The sequence below is a fragment of the Ochlerotatus camptorhynchus genome, unplaced genomic scaffold (assembly GCF_037179485.1).
Source record: "Ochlerotatus camptorhynchus isolate MF236.1 unplaced genomic scaffold, CSIRO-AGI_Acam_v1.1 ptg000598l, whole genome shotgun sequence".
Classification (NCBI taxonomy): domain Eukaryota; kingdom Metazoa; phylum Arthropoda; class Insecta; order Diptera; family Culicidae; genus Ochlerotatus; species Ochlerotatus camptorhynchus.
Genome location: NW_027041078.1, coordinates 953,681 through 974,973, shown reverse-complemented (window position 1 = coordinate 974,973; position 21,293 = coordinate 953,681). Strand labels below are relative to the sequence as shown.

At 35.5% G+C, this 21,293-nt stretch overlaps 1 protein-coding gene across 4 annotated transcripts in view; it reads right to left on the bottom strand.

Annotated features, from left to right (window-relative positions):
• Positions 1–1,030: 1,030 nt before the first annotated feature.
• Rtnl1 (Reticulon-like1) overlaps positions 1,031–21,293 on the bottom strand; it is a 35,462-nt gene continuing 15,199 nt past the window's right edge. For 2 of the 4 annotated variants that reach the window (XM_065237241.1, XM_065237242.1), the window contains exons 3-6: positions 3,161–3,368; positions 2,886–3,094; positions 2,715–2,820; positions 1,031–2,653 (exon numbers count right to left, since the gene is read on the bottom strand). In XM_065237241.1, the coding sequence (XP_065093313.1) occupies positions 2,599–2,653; positions 2,715–2,820; positions 2,886–3,094; positions 3,161–3,368 (578 nt within the window). In that variant the 3' untranslated portion in view covers positions 1,031–2,598. Of the gene's footprint in view, positions 2,654–2,714; positions 2,821–2,885; positions 3,095–3,160; positions 3,369–8,540; positions 8,768–14,864; positions 14,955–15,025; positions 15,350–21,293 lie in introns of those variants that run through there. The other 2 variants (XM_065237244.1, XM_065237243.1) reach the window with 2 other exon arrangements.

The window sequence follows — 21,293 nt, the reverse complement described above, 5'->3', positions numbered from 1 at the left end:
CTGGTCTTAGAGTTACCTCTATGTTATTACTGCGTTAACAAACCTAATAAACAAATACCATAAACGAACTGTATCCCGGATGGGTTAACTATCCCACAAATGGTTTGGATGATACCCCGAACACGTCGTTAAGCTCTCTTTTATGGTTATTTTTATTAGGGAATAGGGTAAACGCTCCTATAGTTGCGGTACGTTAGAAGCGTTAGATTCCTATAGTTGTGTATTGAGTCTCCATGCACAACTATAGGAACCTAACGCTTCTAACGTACCGCAACTATAGGAGCGTTTCCCCTATAGCCGGGAGTTTCAAAGCTACTTTCACAATCGATAATTCTCTGCACCAACAGCTTCTTCTTTTTCCTGGTTTTCACGCTCTGCTCTCAACGTAGTGTTCTTTGAAGCACTTCCAAAGTTATGATAATTGGGAGTTTTCTATGCGAACCAATTAATGGGCAATTTAAAAAATTAGCCGACTATTCATAATGAATCCCTCTAACCTTACATCAAATATCGTATCAATGTTTAATATTTCAATATACTTACTTGTATATAACTTTTTTTTCTTTCCTTTATTTAACGTCGGTCTCTGTTCCGCAATCTAGTGCCAATCACCGACGGACATCGATTGCCATCCATTGACGGTAATCGAATGTGCAGGAAGGCAGCTTCCACACCTGCGTAGGATATCGCACCCATTCAACACACATACATGGGGCGGGAATGTATATAACTTGCAAGCAATCTTTCTAACACTTGCATTGCTTATGCTTAGTGCAGCTCAAAATCACTCGATGTAGATTTAACGCTACGTTCAAAATCCATTTTTTTTTTTCTAGTGTAGAACAATTTTCAACGAAAACCATCTTATTAACAAACACAACTTTTGAAGTAAACCCTCAGTATTTCCCAAACAGTATTGCATTCAACCGCTTCCATACTTACCATCAAATGATCGTTCGAACAGGTTCGAACGTAGCAAACGAACCATCTTTCAAATTCGCGACGATATCAATCCAAGCAAACCAAACAATGAAAGAGTTCGCCGATGAAAAACTTTCATCAGAAAAATGCTTAGCTGTTTTATTTACTATCTATGTATGGGCAAAACATTTATACTTCGCAAAGTTATAGGTTCATTTAACTGATTTTGTCTCTGTTGTTCAGTTTCTCATTTTCCACTTTATTACTTCATTCTTTTGCATTGATGACAATTTTCTTATATAGTTGTTTTGTTTTGTTGTTTTCCTCTTACCTTCGCTTCAATAATGAATTATAATAATAAAGTTTTTAAGCATTTTGTTTTTTTTTCTTCGTGTATGTGCTTGTTATGAAGTATATTCATGTACATGCTACGATTTGCTTTGCTTCTCCAATTTACTTCTAGAAAAAGGTGAATCGAAAAATGGTTTCTGTTTATTTAGGCTAAAACAAACTCTTACGATAACGAGTAACGAAAAAGATTCGATATTTACTTTTTTTATATTTTGCTTAAATAATGCACAGGATTTCTTTTATTTCAACAGAATTAGCTTAGAGATTCGACGACGCGTGTTTTGTTGCATTTAGGTTTCTTGCTTTGCTTTGCTTTGCTTCGCTCCACTTCAAACAAGCTCTTAATCTTACGAATTACAATTACAAATATGAATATAGCGACTTTTCTTGCTGGTTTCAATCACTTTACACCGATTTAAGCGAATTATGTCTCTTGCACAAACAATTTCACAATCCCGATTAAAAGCGTGAATCTAAAATACCGAATTCAAATTGGAACAACCAAAAACATGGTAGGCGTAAAATGCGGGCTAGAATTTCCTTCTCCTGCTTGAATTCTAAACTGGATTCGTTGAAGAAATATATCACGCGAACGAAATAATGATCACAACCTCACAAAAGAAAACAAAATGGATAACGGAAACAGGGACTGTCAATGGAAAACCTTAACGATGGTTATGAGATTTAAAAAAATCAATCTTGACGATATCTGCTTCTTTCTGTACTGGTAATACTTAGACTGTTTTGATAAACATTTAAACCGAGTTTGTGGTGTTGACTTCGATTGATGAGTGAACTTCAGGTGAGTGTTCCGAATGAGTGAGTTTACTTTTGCTACTATTTCCAGAAAAAAATGATACTTCGAAAAGGATTTGAGTTGTTTTAAACTTGTTTATTGAGTGTCAATCTCAGTTTTGTTTTCGACTTCCTTCTATTTAAAGAGCTTTGTTTGGATTATTACAGCTATTACTACTACGCATATCTTTTGCTATGAGTGTGTGAGAGTTTTTGTTTTGATCCATTGAATAATCACGAGGACAAAATAAAGGCAAAGGAAAGTTAATCTTAATTTTTTATTTGTTTATTCTTCTTATCGCAATCTTGGTAATCTGCTTAACTTTAAATCGTTCAGTATTTAGATTTCATGGTTCATATCAGTAGTACTTGGCGTTAAAACGAATACATTTTAAACAATAAATTTGCGTGGGAATAAAACGTTCGAATTTTTCGTTTAGTTTAGTTTTCATTCTTTCTCCATTTTTTGTTAATAGTTCAATAAATAAAAAAATAAAAAGTGATTCTTTTACGAGTATAAACTACACCATCTTATTTATCTTTCTCGGACTCGGCCTTCTTTCCAATGGGAACGGCTGCCTTTATCCTGAAAGGTAGAAACATTTGTTAGATTGAGAACTACAGGTTGAGACATTTAGGCAACTTACTTATCGGAAACCTCCAGAATTTTGCTTCTGACCAGTTCCAAGTAAGCGTCAATGGACTGCTTGTTGTTTTCGTAGACCTTTGGCAAGGTGAACAGTGCGACGAATGCTGGAAAGTAGAAAATATGTCAGTGAAACTGTTCATTTTCGTGTTTACTGCTACGATTGCCTTACCAATGATGACGCACGTCATTCCATTGAAGATGGCACCAACATATGTTAAACAGTACAGGACAACACCAAATTTAATGGAATCAACCAAATCTTCCACCAGGAACAAACGGCGCAGTTCCGTCAGCAGGGCATTAACATGTGCCACGGCCACTGTGCTCAGCTGTTGTACCTTTTCCTGGGATAATGCCAAATCAGTATCTAGGTATTCTCTAAAGAAAAAACAAATGAGAGCATTGATTGATTTCGCTTCAAAACATTATGAATCATTCTCATACTTGAAAGGATGTCCCTCGGAGGTCTTTTGCACTGCCTGCAGTACGTTCTTGTAGATCCGGAACGAGACGGTACCGAACAGGGCCAACAGAGACACATAGGAAAATACACTGATCAACGAGAACAGCGACATGGCAATCAGGATGGTCAGGCCAGCACCGAACACGACGCCGGATTTCTTTATATCGCGCCAGTAGATCAGGGATTCCACTGAAATAGAAGAATGAAAATTGATTAAATGATATACATATAACATCGTGTAACTTGGATGCCTGCACGATGCTTTGGTAGGTATAGGAAGTTCTCAACACAGTAATGCGATAATGCCTTGCTTCAGTAGAAACGTGATAAGCTCTAGCATAGAAGTACGATACATTTGAGTAAAATATTTCACGAATACGTTGCTACTGTATTGTTCATAGTGAATATGACCACCAATTTAAATGAGCACATTGCATAGGTTTGGAAATATTTGCAACACTGATTAAATTATACAAAGGGAATGACTCTAATTTTGGACTATGGATCTAAAGATTGTGTCCATCGATAAAAATCTGCTGTTCTTTAAATTTTCTTGGAACAATGTATCACCTAGAGTGGCCTACCCAACCTTTCTGAACTTGCTTTTTAAAATGGCTGTATTCGATGAACATTTTTCAAGCTGCATTTTGTATAATCCTCATTCATTCCAGGCTAAAATTTATAATAATGAATAAAATTGAACTAGAACGAAATCATTGCTGCGATCCAGATATAAAGTCAATAGGGAATAAAGTGGTTACACTTGATTCCCTATTTTGGTTTTAGATATTTCGCAGTTAAAAAATTTAAACTTGATGCGGTTTTGGCATAGGTTGACAGGGAAATATCTTTTGTAACTTTATAAATATTCAAAAGGCTCCAAAAGTTTGTATAAATTCCCAAAACTACATAAAGAGATAGAGAGAGAAGGATTAGTAGTTTCCATTTAATTACTCTACCTTATTTGCTTATCCTTATCCTACAGTCGTGTATTAGTACAAGACACTGAAGAAGTCTGCACATTGTAGACGAAATACGCGTATCTGTCAAGGATAAGCAATTAAGGTAGTGGAATTAAATGAAAATTACTAATCCTTCTCTCTCTCTCTCTTTATACAGGTATTCCAGACGCCCACAAATACTACGTTTTTTTAAGATGAAAAATTTGGGGAGAGGTTTTATGAGGGTTCTGTAGACAATGATTTGGACTTGTAGAATGCTTAAAACCTCTTTATAACATGTAATTTTACTTGTGTTGAACTGAGGGGGACGAATCTATCTATGCTGCAGGAAAGATTGTGTTTTGCTGTGGGTAGCTGTTCACACGCTGAGTAGATAGAAAGACGATTGATGACGATTCTGAAGATTTCAATGATGCGCGATAGGTAGGGTCCAGATGTGGAAGCTGCTTCCATGGCGTCAGTAGCATTGGTGCTCAGCACGGAAAACAAATCTTCAACCTCACATCATACTGAACAATAAATCAGAAGAAGCAGCACCAATTCAATGATTCTGCTTATTCACAACTTTGAAAATTTGATGCTTTTGGGTTGAATATCCAAAAATATATTACGAATTTGCAAGCTGATTCTTCTTTTTAGTTCTTAGGAAGTTAAAGCATACGAACTGTTCTCAACAGGTCAGAAGTTAGAGAAATCAAGGGATTGTTTGTGCTTGTAATTTACAAAAAGAGGTCGTAAAGTATGTGTTTGATCCATAATACCTGTAAATTTCGCATAAAATTAGTCTTATGTAAATCTGCCTACAGTCTTTGCATATAGAAGTTGATTGTAAATTTATGTTTAAGAATATCAAAAACATGAATGTAAATATAGTTTACATCATACGAAATCTTTGTTGTTTAAGAAAAGAAATAGCAGCAAAAAGGAAGGCAGCTTAATGTTGATAAATAGTTCATCCAAGATGTCAAAAATCATTGCTGCGATATACCCTGAAACAATTGCTCATGTCATGCCATGTCTCGAAAAACAAACGTAAAAGGTCTTAAAACTAATTCAAGTCCCAGAATCTTTAAACAAGGAATTTGCACACTATGTTTTGGGATCATATTTATTTTATTTTATTTTTAAGATACAGCATGATGCGATTTGGGTGTGTAATTTTGATTTTCTTTTCGAAGATACAAAATCTTTATAAAATTTCATGTCCAAAATATAAAAAGCGTTTCGTTTCATTCCGCCTGTATGCCCAAGGTTTGAAATACGCATTTCGCATAAAAAAATGTTTATCGGAATTATGAAATCATTGGATGCATTAATATGTTTGTTTGTAAGATTCAATAACAGTTTGCAAAGCATGTGTTTGACACGTAAAACCTGTCAATTTCACGTCCTCAGAGTCGCAATGAGTGATTTTCATTTTTCACTCATTTACTCAGCGATCATTAAATCGTTGATGGTAACTCTCAGAAAGCTAAGTTGACCGATTTTATTATGTGTTTTTATGTGAAATGAGCATTTGCCACCTTGTTAATGGCTAATGTTCTGTTCTGCCTTATGAAGAATGGTTTTGGTGGTCTGCTTTGTAAGATTGTGATTCCTCCTTTTGATAGGCGCCCAATTTTGGTTCGTTATAACGTAGGTTTTGAAAATTTCCGAGAGAAAAATTAGCGAATGTCTCAGGAAAACTTTTATAGATTGTATTGTTTTACGTTGTAATTGACTCAAAATTCATTTGTTAATTGAGTCAAATTTACGCCGACAAGTTTAATGACAATACTATGTGAACAAAATCAGAGTTTGTGACACTTTAGCCATGCACACTTTTATTTTTTTTTCATAGGTAATTGTTGTATCGATTCGATATAACGTAGCGAAATGAAAAACAATGTTACTTTATATCGAGGTATGACTGTTATCCGGATTTCACAGTGCGGCGATAAAACCAGGCAGCTTTACCAACAGATTAATGAAAAGTAAATGAAGTAACCTTTCCAAAGGCTGTGAAACTAACAAGTTCGTTTTTGTTTGCTAATCTGATGAATGTTAAACTTAATTATCTTTAAGTTAAATCGTTCAGCTCAAGTGTAGGGGTAAGAGGTGGGCCCATCATCATCATTTGAAAAAAATGTTGACTTCATTTTCAGTGTATTTCTCGAAACGTTAAGGGCAGTTTGTCTTGAAAGAGCTCCTCTTGCAATGCAGAAAGTTTCATCTCGATTCGTGTTGATTAAAAAAAATATATGGTAGATGTAAAACCGAAACATGAAAATGTATTTTGCACAAATCGTCGAAAATTTGGCATGGTCAGCTCCAAGAATCGAGAAAACGTTAAATTTTGCTGAAAATGATGTCCCCGGCAAATCAAAGTTCGTTTTCGCCGACAAATTCGACCCAAAGCTGATGATATGGCAGTAGATGTGCAATTGTGTTAGTGCTAGTGAACTCTAGCCAATTTTTCTTGAAATAGCAAGCATTGTTAATCCCCAAATAATGGTCTAGTATTAACACTACTGGAATAAAGCGTTTTTTATAGAAAGCAAAGCAGTAAAAAATCGTATGTTGCCAAAAACGAGAAGTCACTGTATTAAATTCTTGGCTAATATGAAGGAATTTAGAAGTTATGATTTGCTTTCTGATGTTCTACAACTCAATACCCCCTTAAGTCTATGGATCCCTTAAATATCTAGTATGAAAAATTTGGCTATATATTGAATAGTTGTTTGCACTTCATACATCTCTTCATCGAACCATTGTGTTATAGTAGAAAACCCTGAATAAACATCTATAGAAGTTCTCAGAAATCAACCCGCTGAGAGCAGGCATAAGTTCCGATTAGAACCAAGTAAACTAGGGACAACAAGAAAATAAAAATATATTCCCGCGGTGCCTTCTTTCAGGCTGACATTGGGACTTGCAGTTAAACAGGTTTCAAAAGAACAATTGAATGCCAAAACTAAAAATACCGGTTTTCATAATGCAACTTCAAGGAGCAGGATGACAGGCAACATTACGTAAGAGAAAACAAGTTTTTTTCGTGGTGAATGTAATTTTGTTCTCTTGGTAGGAAATTGGAAATGAGTTTCCCTCAGCTTATCGGTTTTATCTAAAAATCAGTAACTTTTCATGCACAGATAACGATAATATTAAAAACGTGTGTCTGCATTGCCAGATCCTGGCCTAACCACGTTGCACTACGAAACCCTTATCACCTTGGGAAGATAAGCCGAGTAAACACGAATCTTGCCAACGTCTTCCAGTTGAAAAGTGAATGCATTTCACTTTCATCAACAAGTAGCTCTCCGGTAATGCCATGTGTTCACACCGTAACTGCTCTCATTAAGTTCGATGACATAAAAATTAAATCGACAGCTATGGTGCAATATGAAACCGAAAGAAAGTGAACGTTTTTTTTTTGTTTCTTCTTTTATTTTATTTTAGCCAAATTTTGTCTTATTTTAACTCGTCTTCCAAGATGATCATCGTCGCCAGCATCACCACTGCTCGGTGCGAAGACGGAATATCATATTTTCATTTGCGCAATGCAATTTTCCTTTCCTTTCGCTGTGAAATCGTGTACGTCCACAAAAAAAACCTTTCTAATTTCTAGCGTACATACAACCGGCGCTCGTAAATAGTCAAATGATGGATGAGCAATGCGCTTACGTTGGACTACCGTTTTGTGTAATCAATGAATCCAGTTCATCACCTATTCGTCGGTGAATTGGAAGTTCGAGTGCCAACGTGGAGGAGATACGTAAAGGACCTTGACAACTATCATCAGGAGCGCGCAACTTGGCGATCCTGTTTCCAAATTGCCAACGCACTCGGTGCCAACAAACCAGCCAACCAGTAGTATGGTATTGGCACAAAAAATACCACGCGGACCGCTTACTAATGCGGACCGAAGAAAAATAAGAAACATTTCGTCGTGAGAGATAAGTAGGTGTAGAGCTCATAAACTTACTGCCTCGGAAAGCTGCCAAGTTACCGCAGCTTCTTCACGCTTCAAGACATTGAACAAGCACTTCTCGTTCGGAATGAAATTTGAGCGGTTCAAAAAAAAAAAACAAAACTCCATTCACTAGTCCCAACGAAGATTTGACGTGATCTTTCGAATCCATATAAATCTGGTGAACACTTCCATTTGCACCGCAAGCCAGCTGTAACGCTAACGAGATAAATTATATTCAAATTAATAATGAAATTAGCGCTTAATCACGGCCCGAAACGGTTCCACATTCACTTTGAATATCCATCGAATCGAAGAAGTTGTTTGCGATCTCTTCCACATCATGACACGTTGCCAATTAGAGCAGCACCATTTCCCCGTGTAAGGTCTGCGCCATAGCGACAATGATAAACCGAAGATCTTTTTCTTTGTGTGAACACGATTAAATACCTGGTCCTCGCGGGGGCAGCTCTTGTCGGTGATAAGCATTCCCGTTTCCATTTCCGTTAGCATATCGAGAGTTCTGACGTTTCACCATTTTTGCTAAACTGTATTTCTACTTCACTACTTTAAAGTCTAAAAAGAGCTACGTCGATGACGTTGAGATCTCGGGGTGGCAGCAGCAACAGTGGCAACGAACTGAACCTGGACAACGCAGGCTTACTTATGAGAATCTAAAGCATTGGTTGTTGATTGATACACCTATGCTGCGTACAAACCCACCAAGCTTATGGAGGCCCAACCAGACAGATAGCGAGCGGTGTGAATGGCAGACAGAGCGAGAGAAACGGAGAGTGTGAATGGAAGGAAAACTACGGGACGTGTAATAACTGAGTACAAACTTTCACCAACACTAGCGTAAGCAATGCGGCTGGTTGAGCTATATCGCTCAGCTGGAATCAACAGTGCTGGCAGATTATGCTGTTTCGAACATAAAGCATGTCGAGGCAACATAAGCACTATAAATTAATTGATTGAATTTGTGTACCATTTCATTCTGTTTGCTTAATCTACTAATCAGCTCTTGTGCGAATCAAATACATAGGGTTAATATTTAATTTCCGTCGTACTAAGCACAACCTGCACTTAACCTCTTTTACACTTGATTCGTCACTTTGAGACATTGTTGAAAATCTAACACTGCTTCTTGATTCCAATTCCGTCATATGAGTTTCAATTCCGTTCAAACACATTGAATGGTCATTGGATTCACTTCTGCAACGGATGAAAGCAGACAAAATGGATCCCTAATAAAAAATAACCATAAACGAACGATAACCCAAATCATTGAACTATTCCACAAATGGTTTGGATGATACCCAGAACACGTCGTTAAGCAAATTAACCATACAATTTTTATTAGGGATTCGTTGACCGCATAAGCGCGAATCATAAATTGACCTTACCTAAAATGGTTAAAATTGTTTATAATCCCTGCTTAACTTCAACTGAAATGGTTATGGAACTTTACATGAACGTTTAATGATAAAGTTTTAACCTGAAGTATTATAGTTTTTTGGAAGTGGACCTTACAAATAATGGGTTGTTAAGAACCATTACCATTCAAAATTCTTGTTTTCTCCATACATTTTCGGAAAGAAAACTATACTAAAACCTTTTAACTTATGGTTTGAGAACATTAATGGTAATGGTTATGGTAACCAGTAAGGTTCATGAATGGTTTTGTAACATCGATCAACTTTATGTGGAATATATCGCGAATTGGTTGCCTGTAAATTACTGATTACCAATTCACGATATATTTCACGTAAAGTTGAGTGATAATACAAAACCATTAATAGACCTTACTGACTACTACAAGAAGAAAGCTAATTGTCTTCAAGTTTTGCCTTCAATATCAAATTGAAATCAATTTGGGCAAAAAAGTCGTAAAACTTGAGGACGTCATGATATAAGCACCATTGCATACTGTATAATTTTTTTAAGAGACTTCCAGTCTTAGGCTGGTTCGTCTCTAAATATACTATACCAAAAATTGATCTGAAGATCCTGCGCACACCGTCTTCCATCCATTTTTATTTTTATTTACTTCAATAAATTAAAAATCACTCATATTACACACCAATTTGCGTTTATTAAAAGGAACACATTTCCAAAACTTCACAATGTGAAAGAGGGAACGTTTCCCTTAATTTTGAGACTACCAATAAAAAGATTCTCATGAGCGCTTTTTCATACAAAATATGCATTAACGTGAACGTTTGTTTCGATGTGTAACATTTACTTCCATCTGTTTTGTATGGAAAATTTTGAAAATCAAATGTTTTGTTCAAGATCCCGAACAACAAGAGTCACTGTCAAGTGGTGGAGGTGTCTAGAATACCAATTTTTATATTTTAAAATTATTCTATCAACACACACCTTGTATGTCATACCTTGAAATAATCTTCAAAATTCCCTTTAAATTCTGTTCAGTACTACTACTTTAGAATTCACATAATTCACATTCAAAATTAACCTAGAATTTTCCTCACCATCTCCGTACAACTCCCTTCAGAATCACATTGAAATGTTATTCTATTATAGACATTCGGATCTATCAAAGAATTCTCCTTGAAGTACTCCTCACAACATTCATGAATTCTTCTCAGAATCGCATTGGAATTAAATTCATAATGCGCGTTCTATTTCGCCACAGAATACGCTTAAATCCCCCGTAGGAATCCTCATCATTTGTCTACAAAATTAAGTTCATTTCCTGAATTCTAAAAACTTTCAATTCCCAAAGGTTTGAAAATATCCTCTTAATTTTTTATTTCATATTCGACAACTTACACATAGGGGAAATGGCTCTAATATGGATGGATGGATCTAAGATTGGGCCCATCGCTAAGAATCTGCTATTTATCCATTTTATCTAGATGAACGCGCCATTGGGATGGTACTAATGGATATTTTTGGTCGCTATTGAAAATTTAGTCGATTGCTGAATTTATGTATGGGCCCAAATTAGAGGCATTTAGGCCGAAATTATATCCATTTTTAAATCCAGATTCTTGTAGATTTCTCCAAGTGGGAATTTAATTTTTTTTTTCGCAGGCACAAATATAGGTTCCAGAATTTTAAATTTTCTCTCAACAGTGCTCAACGGTTCTAAATCGGGTCCTGATCATCCTCCCAAAATTAAACCCATTTAATTGAAAACTGACAACGATTTGAAGTTTATATCGAAACTATTATGGGCTTTTTGATCATATATTTCTAACACGCAGATAAAAGCATCACCGAAACAAACATATTTGAGGTAATTTTAAACGTAAACTCAGTTTTTTCAGGCCTCAAAAATAAACTAGGTTGATTTCAAACGATTGAATTCTATATTGTTGGAATAAACATGCTTTTGAATTTAATTAAAACATAAATATTTTTGTTTTCAACATGTTTTCAATTTGATTTGAATAATTTATCTGTTTAGAGAATTACCATTCCGACAGTGAGCATGCATGAGGGCGTATACGCGATGATCGATTCTCTTCATTTATGTTTTTGATTTAAATGAACAAAATTCGTATTTATTTACAAAAAGTTTTGATAGCTGTGGTTATATGCTCAGCTACAACTTTGCTTAAGACCGCTTTTCAGTTGATTTTTTGTTAAGCTTTATTAGCGAGATTTTGAGCTCATTGGCTAGTTCATCTCGTGCTTTTCGGAAGAATGTAAGGAACAAAAGTTATTACTAGAACAAGTCGCTGATGTCTTATGATCTTATTCAATCAACTGCTCAGCATGCAGTATTGGCCTGTGGTCCAGAAACCGTATTTAGGTGAAATATATTATTAGCGCCTAAAAATCGGTTTTAATTTCTCGTATACAGAATATTCTAGAGAATTTTTCAAAATTTTATAGCGCACAACTCGTGCAATCTCTTTTAGTTGGTAATTTATAAACAATCCTCAGTAAACAATGCACCCTTTTCAAAAGTTAATTAAATGAGTAATGAATTAAACAAAAATGACCTTCACACTTTTTACAGTGAATATCGTTTATCACTTTTCAACAAAATCTCGATGAACATTTCCAATGGTCCTATCTGCTTTGATCGATTCTCTTTATCGACTTTCTTTTTTCATAACCACTGCTATGCAAACAGATTTCGCGCTAATTCTACCACATAGTTTGATAAAGGAGGTTCTTATCTAGCGTCCAAAACGTCAAATACAACAGGAAAAGGTTTTGCAGCTGAGTTATTGACGAAAGAGAAAGTCGATGAAGAGAATCGATCAATTCAGATAGGACCTTTTGAAATGTTTATCTAGAAATAAGATGGCAACTCAGTTGCTTCGGCAAAAATGTGCGCCATAGTAATTTTAAAAAGTTTCTAGAACATATATTTCTCGCGTAACATTTGAAACCGACACAAAAGCTTTTGTAAACAAAAGTTGTTAGGCCCTTCACACGCGAACCGAAGTACGTCCACGACAATCAACAACAGGGGAAATTCTCTCTTTTTCGTGGTATTGGTTTGTGTTGGCATTCTTCGGTTCACATGCAAAGGGCTTTACAACTTTTGTTTATAAAAGCTGTTGTGCCGTTCTAAAATATTAAGCCTGATTTTACGAGAAATCAATAGGTCTGTTCCCGTACTTGCTTTTCTGTAAGATTCTGTACAGCAAAAATCAAAAGCATGTTCCCGTACTTGCTGCACCATATTTATTATTGTCTTACAGCATCTTACAGAAATATGCAGCAAACTACAGTAAAAGTAAAAAAGCAAGTACGGGAAAAGTTAATTTTGAAAACCCGATTATTCAGGGGCCACTCTAAGTTACATATTAAAAATCAATATAAATCGTGAACCACTAGAGATAGAATTTTTTTTCTATTATAGTCACTTTAACACTCTTGGGTTATTCGTGACTTGCCCGCGGGTGAGATTTGAACTCGTGACTTTGGCGTGAGAAGTATTGATGTTAACCCCTACGCCGGAGCTGCCCCCAGATAGAAAATTGCTTCCTTCAACAAACTTGTTTCAAATAACTTATTCTACAACTCGAATAACTAAAAAGTTTATATTTGGAACTCATCATCTGTATAAACAACCCTAATATCTTGGACATAAATAGATTTTCAAAATAAATTATAAAAAACTTTCCCCAAGACAGTATATACATTAAACTATTGATTTAGGCACACACAATTTATTCCCCCTAAATACGGTTTCTGGACCACGCTGCATGCTCAAAAACCATGACTACTATGTCGCACGGCACAATAAGATTACCATTCCCTTAAATAATTAATAACTTAGTTGAAGATGCTAATTTCAAATAACAGACTGAAGTGGTAATTTTTATAAATTTTCCGTTTAGAGTACGGCAGTGTGAAAATTGCATATAGAGAGTTTGGTAAAGAGAGAGTTTGGGGAGTTTGGTAAAGAGAGATGATCAAACCGATTTGTACCTTCTTAAAAGTTGTCCTAGTTCGCTGTCTACTCTCTATATGCAATTTTCACACTGCCGTACTCTAAACAGAACTACCTATCAATTCTATACTTTCATCTCCTCCTCATCTATCGTATAAAAATTACCACTTCAGTCTGTTATTTGAAATTAGCATAGCATCTTCAACTATGTAAATCGTTGACTTCACGCAGAAGTAATACTACACATATAGTCAAAGTAATAAATAACTATTGCATTTGTAGTTTGGCTAAAAAACAAGCTTCATCAAAGTTGTAGCTGAGAAAATTTCATACAAAAATAACCATTGAACTATCTCTTAGAACAATATAGAAAACGGGTAGAAAGCAAATAGCATAAAGTTTGGATTTACTGTAGTAATTCCAGCCCATTTCTAAACAAACGAGTTCAAATTGTGAAACCTCCCGATTTGGAACCGTTTCAGCATTGTGGAGCATAAATTTCAAATTTTGCATCAGTCTAGTAGACATCATCTCATTTCTCATATACCTTGCTAGTTCACAAATTAGTCCATCAAGTTGATAGGTCAGCATAGCATGCAATAGTCACGGTCGCACAAATGCTTGCATGATTATCATTTTCAAAATAAACACTACGCCGTCCATCCATCGTTGAAGCTACGAAAGAATGAATAGTCACACTCTTAAATTCACGCCAAGTACATCATGTTGCAGTGTATGCTAAACTCACGGTGCAGTGTGGCACCTGCACTTTCTCTATTGCTTGCCGAGCACAAATTCGCAGAAGCGTGAAAAAGAAAATCACAGAATCACGGATAGATATTATTTTGCTGCTGTTACGCTGGTGTGCTTTTTGCTCCCGTTGCGCTCATCGAATTAAAAAAAAAACGACAACAGTAGCACACCTATGAAAACTGCGGAATGTGTATTTTTATAATTCCTCCACAGGCTGGCAAAAGGCAACAGAATACACTCGACGATGATGACCAAGTCCGCGGCTGGCGATTGATTCAGCACTGCCCGCTTCAAGCTCTTTTGTCACATTTCAAGCGGATGATTTTTTTTTTACGTAACCGAAATGACAGAATGTGAAAATGAGAATATATGTACATATATCTCAGCTCGTTATAGCACCCTCTGTAGTTTTAAGCGTCTATTCACATCACGGCACATTACATTGCAATACACACGTCCCTTCATTCCCGGTGCATTCCGGACGCGAAAAAAAGGGTTGAAGGTTTGCACATTTGAAATATCATCGAATACCTGCACTTGCTTGCAATCCGAACAAAGAAAGAACGACGTAATTAAAAGAAAAGGTTGATCGAGCAGCTGTGCTATCAAATTTCACTACGATCGGCGTAACCACTTACATCCCTCCTTGGTGAACTCGATCTTCCCAAGCAGCTTAAGGTCTTCCAGCGATACCATTTTGCAGGTGGATTTCCTTTTTCTTAGTTATACTGAACAGAAGAAAAAAAAAACAGATGATGGGATTTTCCAGAATAAATTTTCCTTCACGCAGCCCACACACCAAAAACGCACACTATTCACACGCGAATTTTCCACTGTTGCGAAGGCGCGATTCTTCAATCGTTTCAACTGTGTTAAGTATTCTCAAGAGGATCAGATCACACTTCAGTTCGATTTTGGTCCGCTTTTCTCGTTCGGTTCAGCCGTCTAAAGCCTTCTAGAACCTTATTATAGAATGCAATTTACCCCTGTGGGGGGGAAATCAAAACTGGTCGAAGGAAATCGGTTTTATTAATAACTTTTTTCCTTTACTCCGTCTATTTTCGACTAAGACTTAAATTATTTTCGCCGCCGTGAGTGAGAAGTGCAGTTCTTCTCGCGAGTGCTTTGCGTCGATCACGGTGTCCACGGCATGGGCGCTTGATCCATCGGCTACTGCGCGCCTTGGAGCGAGCACCAATCACACACATACACCCTCACTCACTCATAAAAACGATGCGCACATGTTGGAGAGAAAACATAGGCCCTCACTACACCACCCATCCGGCACGCGGTTGGCAGGTAAAGTTTGGCGCTTTAAGAACATATGTCATTTGTATGAGTACGGTCGGTTTAGCCAGAGACGCTGACAGTTTTGAATGTGCTTGTATTATCTTAGTCGGTGGTTTAAGCCTGGCGTCACAAATGTTTAAGCAGCTACGTTTCGACTGCTTACCATGTCGTTTATGTCGTTTCCACAATAATTCTTCTTAGCTATGGTTCAAATAATGCTACAACTAGTGTACTTTATACAACTGGTACCTAAAAGCTAATGTAAAGTTCTTGTGAATATGATGAACATAAATGGAGTGTCATATATCATACAAGTTTAGAATATTTATCGTGTAAAATTTCATGAAATATATCAAAATGGTATGAAAACCCTAGATTCAAGATACTGTAGACACATTCAGCAGGTGGTTTAAACATAGAGGTAACTCTAAGACTAGTAGGTGCCGAAGAAACGTGCTCAACTATTTGGCTCTGCTCTGGTACTATCTTCGGTCCCAAGCTAATCGATTCACCCCTCGAAACATAGGAAAATCCACGAACCCCCCATTTCATCTGTCAAACTTTCATAGCGAATCAAAACAAACATTGTGTAGTACTAGAATTTTGACTAGAATGGGGTACGTTAATCGATTTGCTTGGGACCTAGTCAAGTAGTGAGCCAATTTAAAATCGTTAGTTTCGTATTGATTGTTGGTTTAAATCCTTAGGAGCGGAAAAATTGCGCAAATGTTCCTTGAACATCAACAAAGTTCCCGTATGCTTGCTTCTTAACTTCTACGAAGTGCAATCAACTTTTTCCAAGGACTCTCAATTCGACCAAGATCTCAGAACATTCTCAAAACTTTAGGAAAGACTTTGAACCTCCCGAGCAGGAACCGATAGCTTATCGATAACAAATTAATATCTTAATGGGGTATGAAACCAGATTTCGGTATGCTTGTGGTATAAAACCTTGTTTTGATATTATTCAGTTACTGAAATATTTTGTAAAATATCCCGAGCAGGAGAAAATAACTAATGAATACCTCATTCTGATCTAATACCAAAATTTGGTATTGACCAGCATGACATAAGAGGTAAAATACCAAAGAATAATACCAAAAAATTACATGGAAAATACTTTGTAAATACCAAAAATTGATATTTGGATACCAAGAGAATACCTGGGTGGTATTGTTTTGGTATTGCATTATCATAATTTGGTATTGGAATGGTATTGTGGGAACATTTTTTTGGTATTATGTTTTGGTATTTTACCTCTTATGTCAGGCTCATCCATACCAATTTAAGGTATCGAGATATTCGTTCCTGCTCGGGATCAAATGAATACTGCATCAGCACCTAAAAGAGTTATTGAATTGGTATTAGAAGATCTTCAAAATAACAAACTTTGGTATTCTGGCATAAAAAAAGCGTCTGTTATCCGTTTGTTATTGTAATAACTAAATTATTTATTTGTTCGTTATTCGTAGAACATTTTTGAGGTATTATTTTTGGTATTTTACCTCTTATGTGAGCCTCACTAATACCATATTTTGGTTGCCAGTTATGCTATTTTCATACATGAATTTGGTATTAATAAGTTAATAGGAAAACCTGCTCGGGCTGTTCTACGATTTTTTTAAACATCTGGGCGAAACAAAGTTTCTAAAATTTCGGCTTATCTTCCAAATCAAACCATGAAGTTTTAAGATGAATACTGAACTTTTACAATTCTCTGATCTTCTACGAAGTTCGTTAAGCTTCTATAATTTTGGAAAAAAAGTTCCTCGAGCTTCTCATAATTCTTATGAAATTCACAGAGTGAACCGGAAAATCGGGAAAACCGGGAAAAAGTCGGGGATTCGAAGACACCGGGAAATATCAATGTTAAATCGTAAAAAATATACTTCGTGGTCTCTTCAATAAAAATAAAATTTTGGACCATGAAAAAATACAAAACCATTGGAATAGACTGGATATTCAGGATACAGTCACTTCGAAGAATTATTTAGAGAATTTTTGAATTTTTTCCAAGGTAATTTTGTGCATATTTCAAAACGAATCCTAGAGAAAACAGTGAGGAATTTCAGAGAAAAATGTAGATGATGTTTAAGAGAGTGTTTTGACTAGAATTGACAGTCAATTGTGTGAGTTCAGCTCTGTAGAAAATTTCATGGCGATTGTGAAGAGGATTCCAGGATCCACGAAAAATACCATTTGTATTTTGTATTTGAAATTATGTGAAGAGTTTTAAGGAAATTTCTATGATAATATCAAGGTCATCTAGAACTGAATTTATGCATAATTCTGAAGAATTTCAAAAAAATTCTGAGCAAATTTTTAAGACAATTCTGAGGTGAATTGCATGGGAATTCTAAGGACAAGGTGGTCAGTGAACCGGCAAAACCGGGAATACCGGGAAATATACGGGAATTTGAAAAGTAACCGGAAAAACCAGGGCATTCGTTGAGAGAACTGGGAAAAATAAATGCATAGGAATAAATTTTTACATAAGACTTTCAAAATAAACCATAAAGACAGAGTGATTCTTTACCAAATGAATGTCTTTCTCTATTTGCTGTATAATTTTCCAAGTTCAGATTCTCGTCTTATTGTTTTTTTTTAAAGAATTTAATCACTCAGCAATATTTCAAATTGATTTTTGTCGTTTCAATTTCAGATGTAAAGTGCATGGACATTGAAACAAAATATTGAAGATGCTGGACTTAAGAAACAGATATTTGTAAAAACTGAAACTGAACTATTCTTTTCTGGGGTTTTAATTTTATTCAACATTCTCATGATAAGAATTCCAGAATTAACTAGGAATTCAATTCTGCTCTGAATTATCATGGAATTCTTCTTAAATAAATCAGAAAACACTTCGCGTAACAATTGCCGTTGAATTCTTTTTGGAATTTCCAACCAACAACCGGGAAATTTTTTAAATTTGAACCGGGATTTCAAAATTAAAAGTCACTGGCAACCCTGTAAGGAGAATTCAAACGAATTAAAATAATGGAAGGAACTCAAGTAACCACGAAGCCCGCTCATGACCCGATAAAAGGGCCCTTTTTGCAATACATGGCTAATATAGAGCTTCCAAGTTTTATATCAGCAATATATCAGCTTTATATTGCAAAATGGGCCCTTATCGGGCTTGTTAGTTACTTGGGAAGCTTCAGTGAATTCTTAGAAAAAAATAAATGCGAAGAGAATCTGAAAACGAACTTCATGATTTTTTGGGGTGCTCTGCAGAGAATGACTGGACTATTATAAGAAATATTCAAGTGACTCCCAGAGAGAATCTCAAATTTACTTTAGAAGAATTCTGAAAAGAACTCTGTGAAGGAAAATGCTTTTAAATGCTATAGAACAATCAAATAAAATAAATTTTGAAGTCTTCGACGCAGAACCAAATTCCAGATACAGAAATTCTGTCTTTATAATGAAACATTCAACCTGCTTATATCTTCTGCTCAATCACATTCGCTTTTGCGTTGGGATTTGCTGGTCACCATGAGTTCACTGCATTTCTTCAAAGTTCCCTTAAATTTTTAGAATTCTATTGATTTCCTGCGAAGGATCTATTTGAAACCCATTAAATTTCAACGAAGTGCCCTGAAGCTTGAGGAATGGCGTCCCAATTTTTCGAAGCTTTCAATTTTTTTTATAATGAACATCGAAAAAGTTTTTGAAGTTTAAAAAAGTCTAATTAAGTTGGAAAAATCCCTGAACTTCAACGAAAATCCCAGAATTTCTACGGAATTCGCTAAATTTCTCGCTAATTTTTAACAAAAATTGAATCAGCTCTATAAAGTCCTATGATCTTTCACAAAACTTGCTGAAGTTTCACAAAATTCTATTAAATTTTATTATGATCATTGAGCTTCTACAAAGTAAGCTGAACATCTATAAAATTTGTTGCACTTCTAGAAAGTTTCTAGAACTTCTACGCAGTTCAATGAATGTTAACGGTGTTTCCAAAAGTTCTACGATATGTCTTGAAGATCTATAAAGTTCCTTGAAATTCTACAACGTTTCCTTTGCTTTTAAAAAGTTCTCTGAAGTCAAATATATCTTAACTTTTACGAATTCCTCCCGACTTTTAGGAAGTCTCAGTTTTATAAATCTGAAATATTGAACACCCCACCCGCAAATTTTGAAAGTAGCGGTGAAGACATCTCGTCGATCTACATCGTTGAAGATTTTTTCTAAATACGCCCAGCATCCCTGGGCTGAATAATTCATGTCAGGGAGCTTTTTGCAATCTAAAATAATGCGCCGAAAAAAACTGCTTTTGAATTTTTAAAAAAATGCATCAAAGTAAATTGAACCTTAAGGAATGTGATCAGGGCATCGTAAAAGTGTAAGAGCCTGGAGGAGGATTCGCCATCTAATCAAAAATCCTGGGTACGGCTCATTTTGAGATACTTAAATCAGAAACTCTTGATCAATTCTTATAGGAAATTTACGCCACTTTTCAAATCTGCAATAATATTTAGGGGTTACTTTTAATTTGTTGAGTTACCGTACAGGAAAAAAAACTGTTGTAACGTCACGTAGAATGTGTATGTAGATATTTCCCATGTCCAACTACGAGAGTTTCATTTACGTTACACAAAGAGATAAGTTGTCTGACTCTAAGTGAAAAAAGTTTCTATACTGGTTCTGTTATCTATATTATATAGATACCGTAAAACGGGGTATCTTTGACAATGCGGTTAACTTTGATAGTAGAATTTTAATGATTAAATTTACTCTCTGTGCTTTTTTTCCGAATTAGAATCATTGCTTTCATATTGTAGCTTAGGGTATTTCCGTTGATATGGTATATAGTTTTTTATATAATATGTGTTACATATTTTTCAAACATATTAAAAAAACAAATTTTCTTGTTTTCCGTCTGTTCGAAAAAGCACTCAAACCATCAATTATGAAATGTATTTCCAATATAGCCATCATAAATGCAATGTTGTATTCTTATTGCTTATGATGTTTTCTGATTATATACTCATTAAAAATTGCATATTTCAAGAACTAAATTATTTGAGTTTCACACATTTGCTGCTACCATCATCGAGCATTATCAAAGTAACCCCAAATCAAAATACTGATGTGCGGTCACAAGACTAAAAAATAGTCTAATTCTTTAATTTTCGTTAAGCATATTACTACGAATTGACTCTAGGATCCTCTGTACTAAAATAAAATTTGAAAAACAATAATTACTGTAAAAAATATTTAGAATATACTTCAAAAAACTATCAAAGCTACCCCGTTTTACGGCACCAGGATTTTAATGATCCGTGTCATAACTAACTAGGCTATGGAAGACCCTACTTAATGGAAACATTTTTAATTTAAAAATCTGTCGAATCAGTTTCGTCAATTTCGATTATCATATCAATTTTGCTTAGTATCATCACCGATAAAAAAAAATCAATCAACGTTAGCGATGATAAAACTGTAATCAGCGCTTTAACCTATTTTTGTAATCAATTGTTGAAAAAAATCAACCAAACATTGTTTGATGAAGTAGTTTATTGAAACTATGATATCAGGTCGAAGGACAAAATTCGGTTTTTATTCGAAGCAACCCCAGTCTCGTCACTATCAATAAGGCTAAAAACGTAACAAGGATTAAAATGTGTTCCTTCGATTACTGAAAAAAAACCTTATCACCCTAGTTTAAAGTAGTCAGGGGTTCTAGGGTTCGGTGGTAGATCTGTAACCGTAACACACCACGAAGACGTGATTTTCCAGCGTTACGGGGCTCAAATTTTGTTATTAAA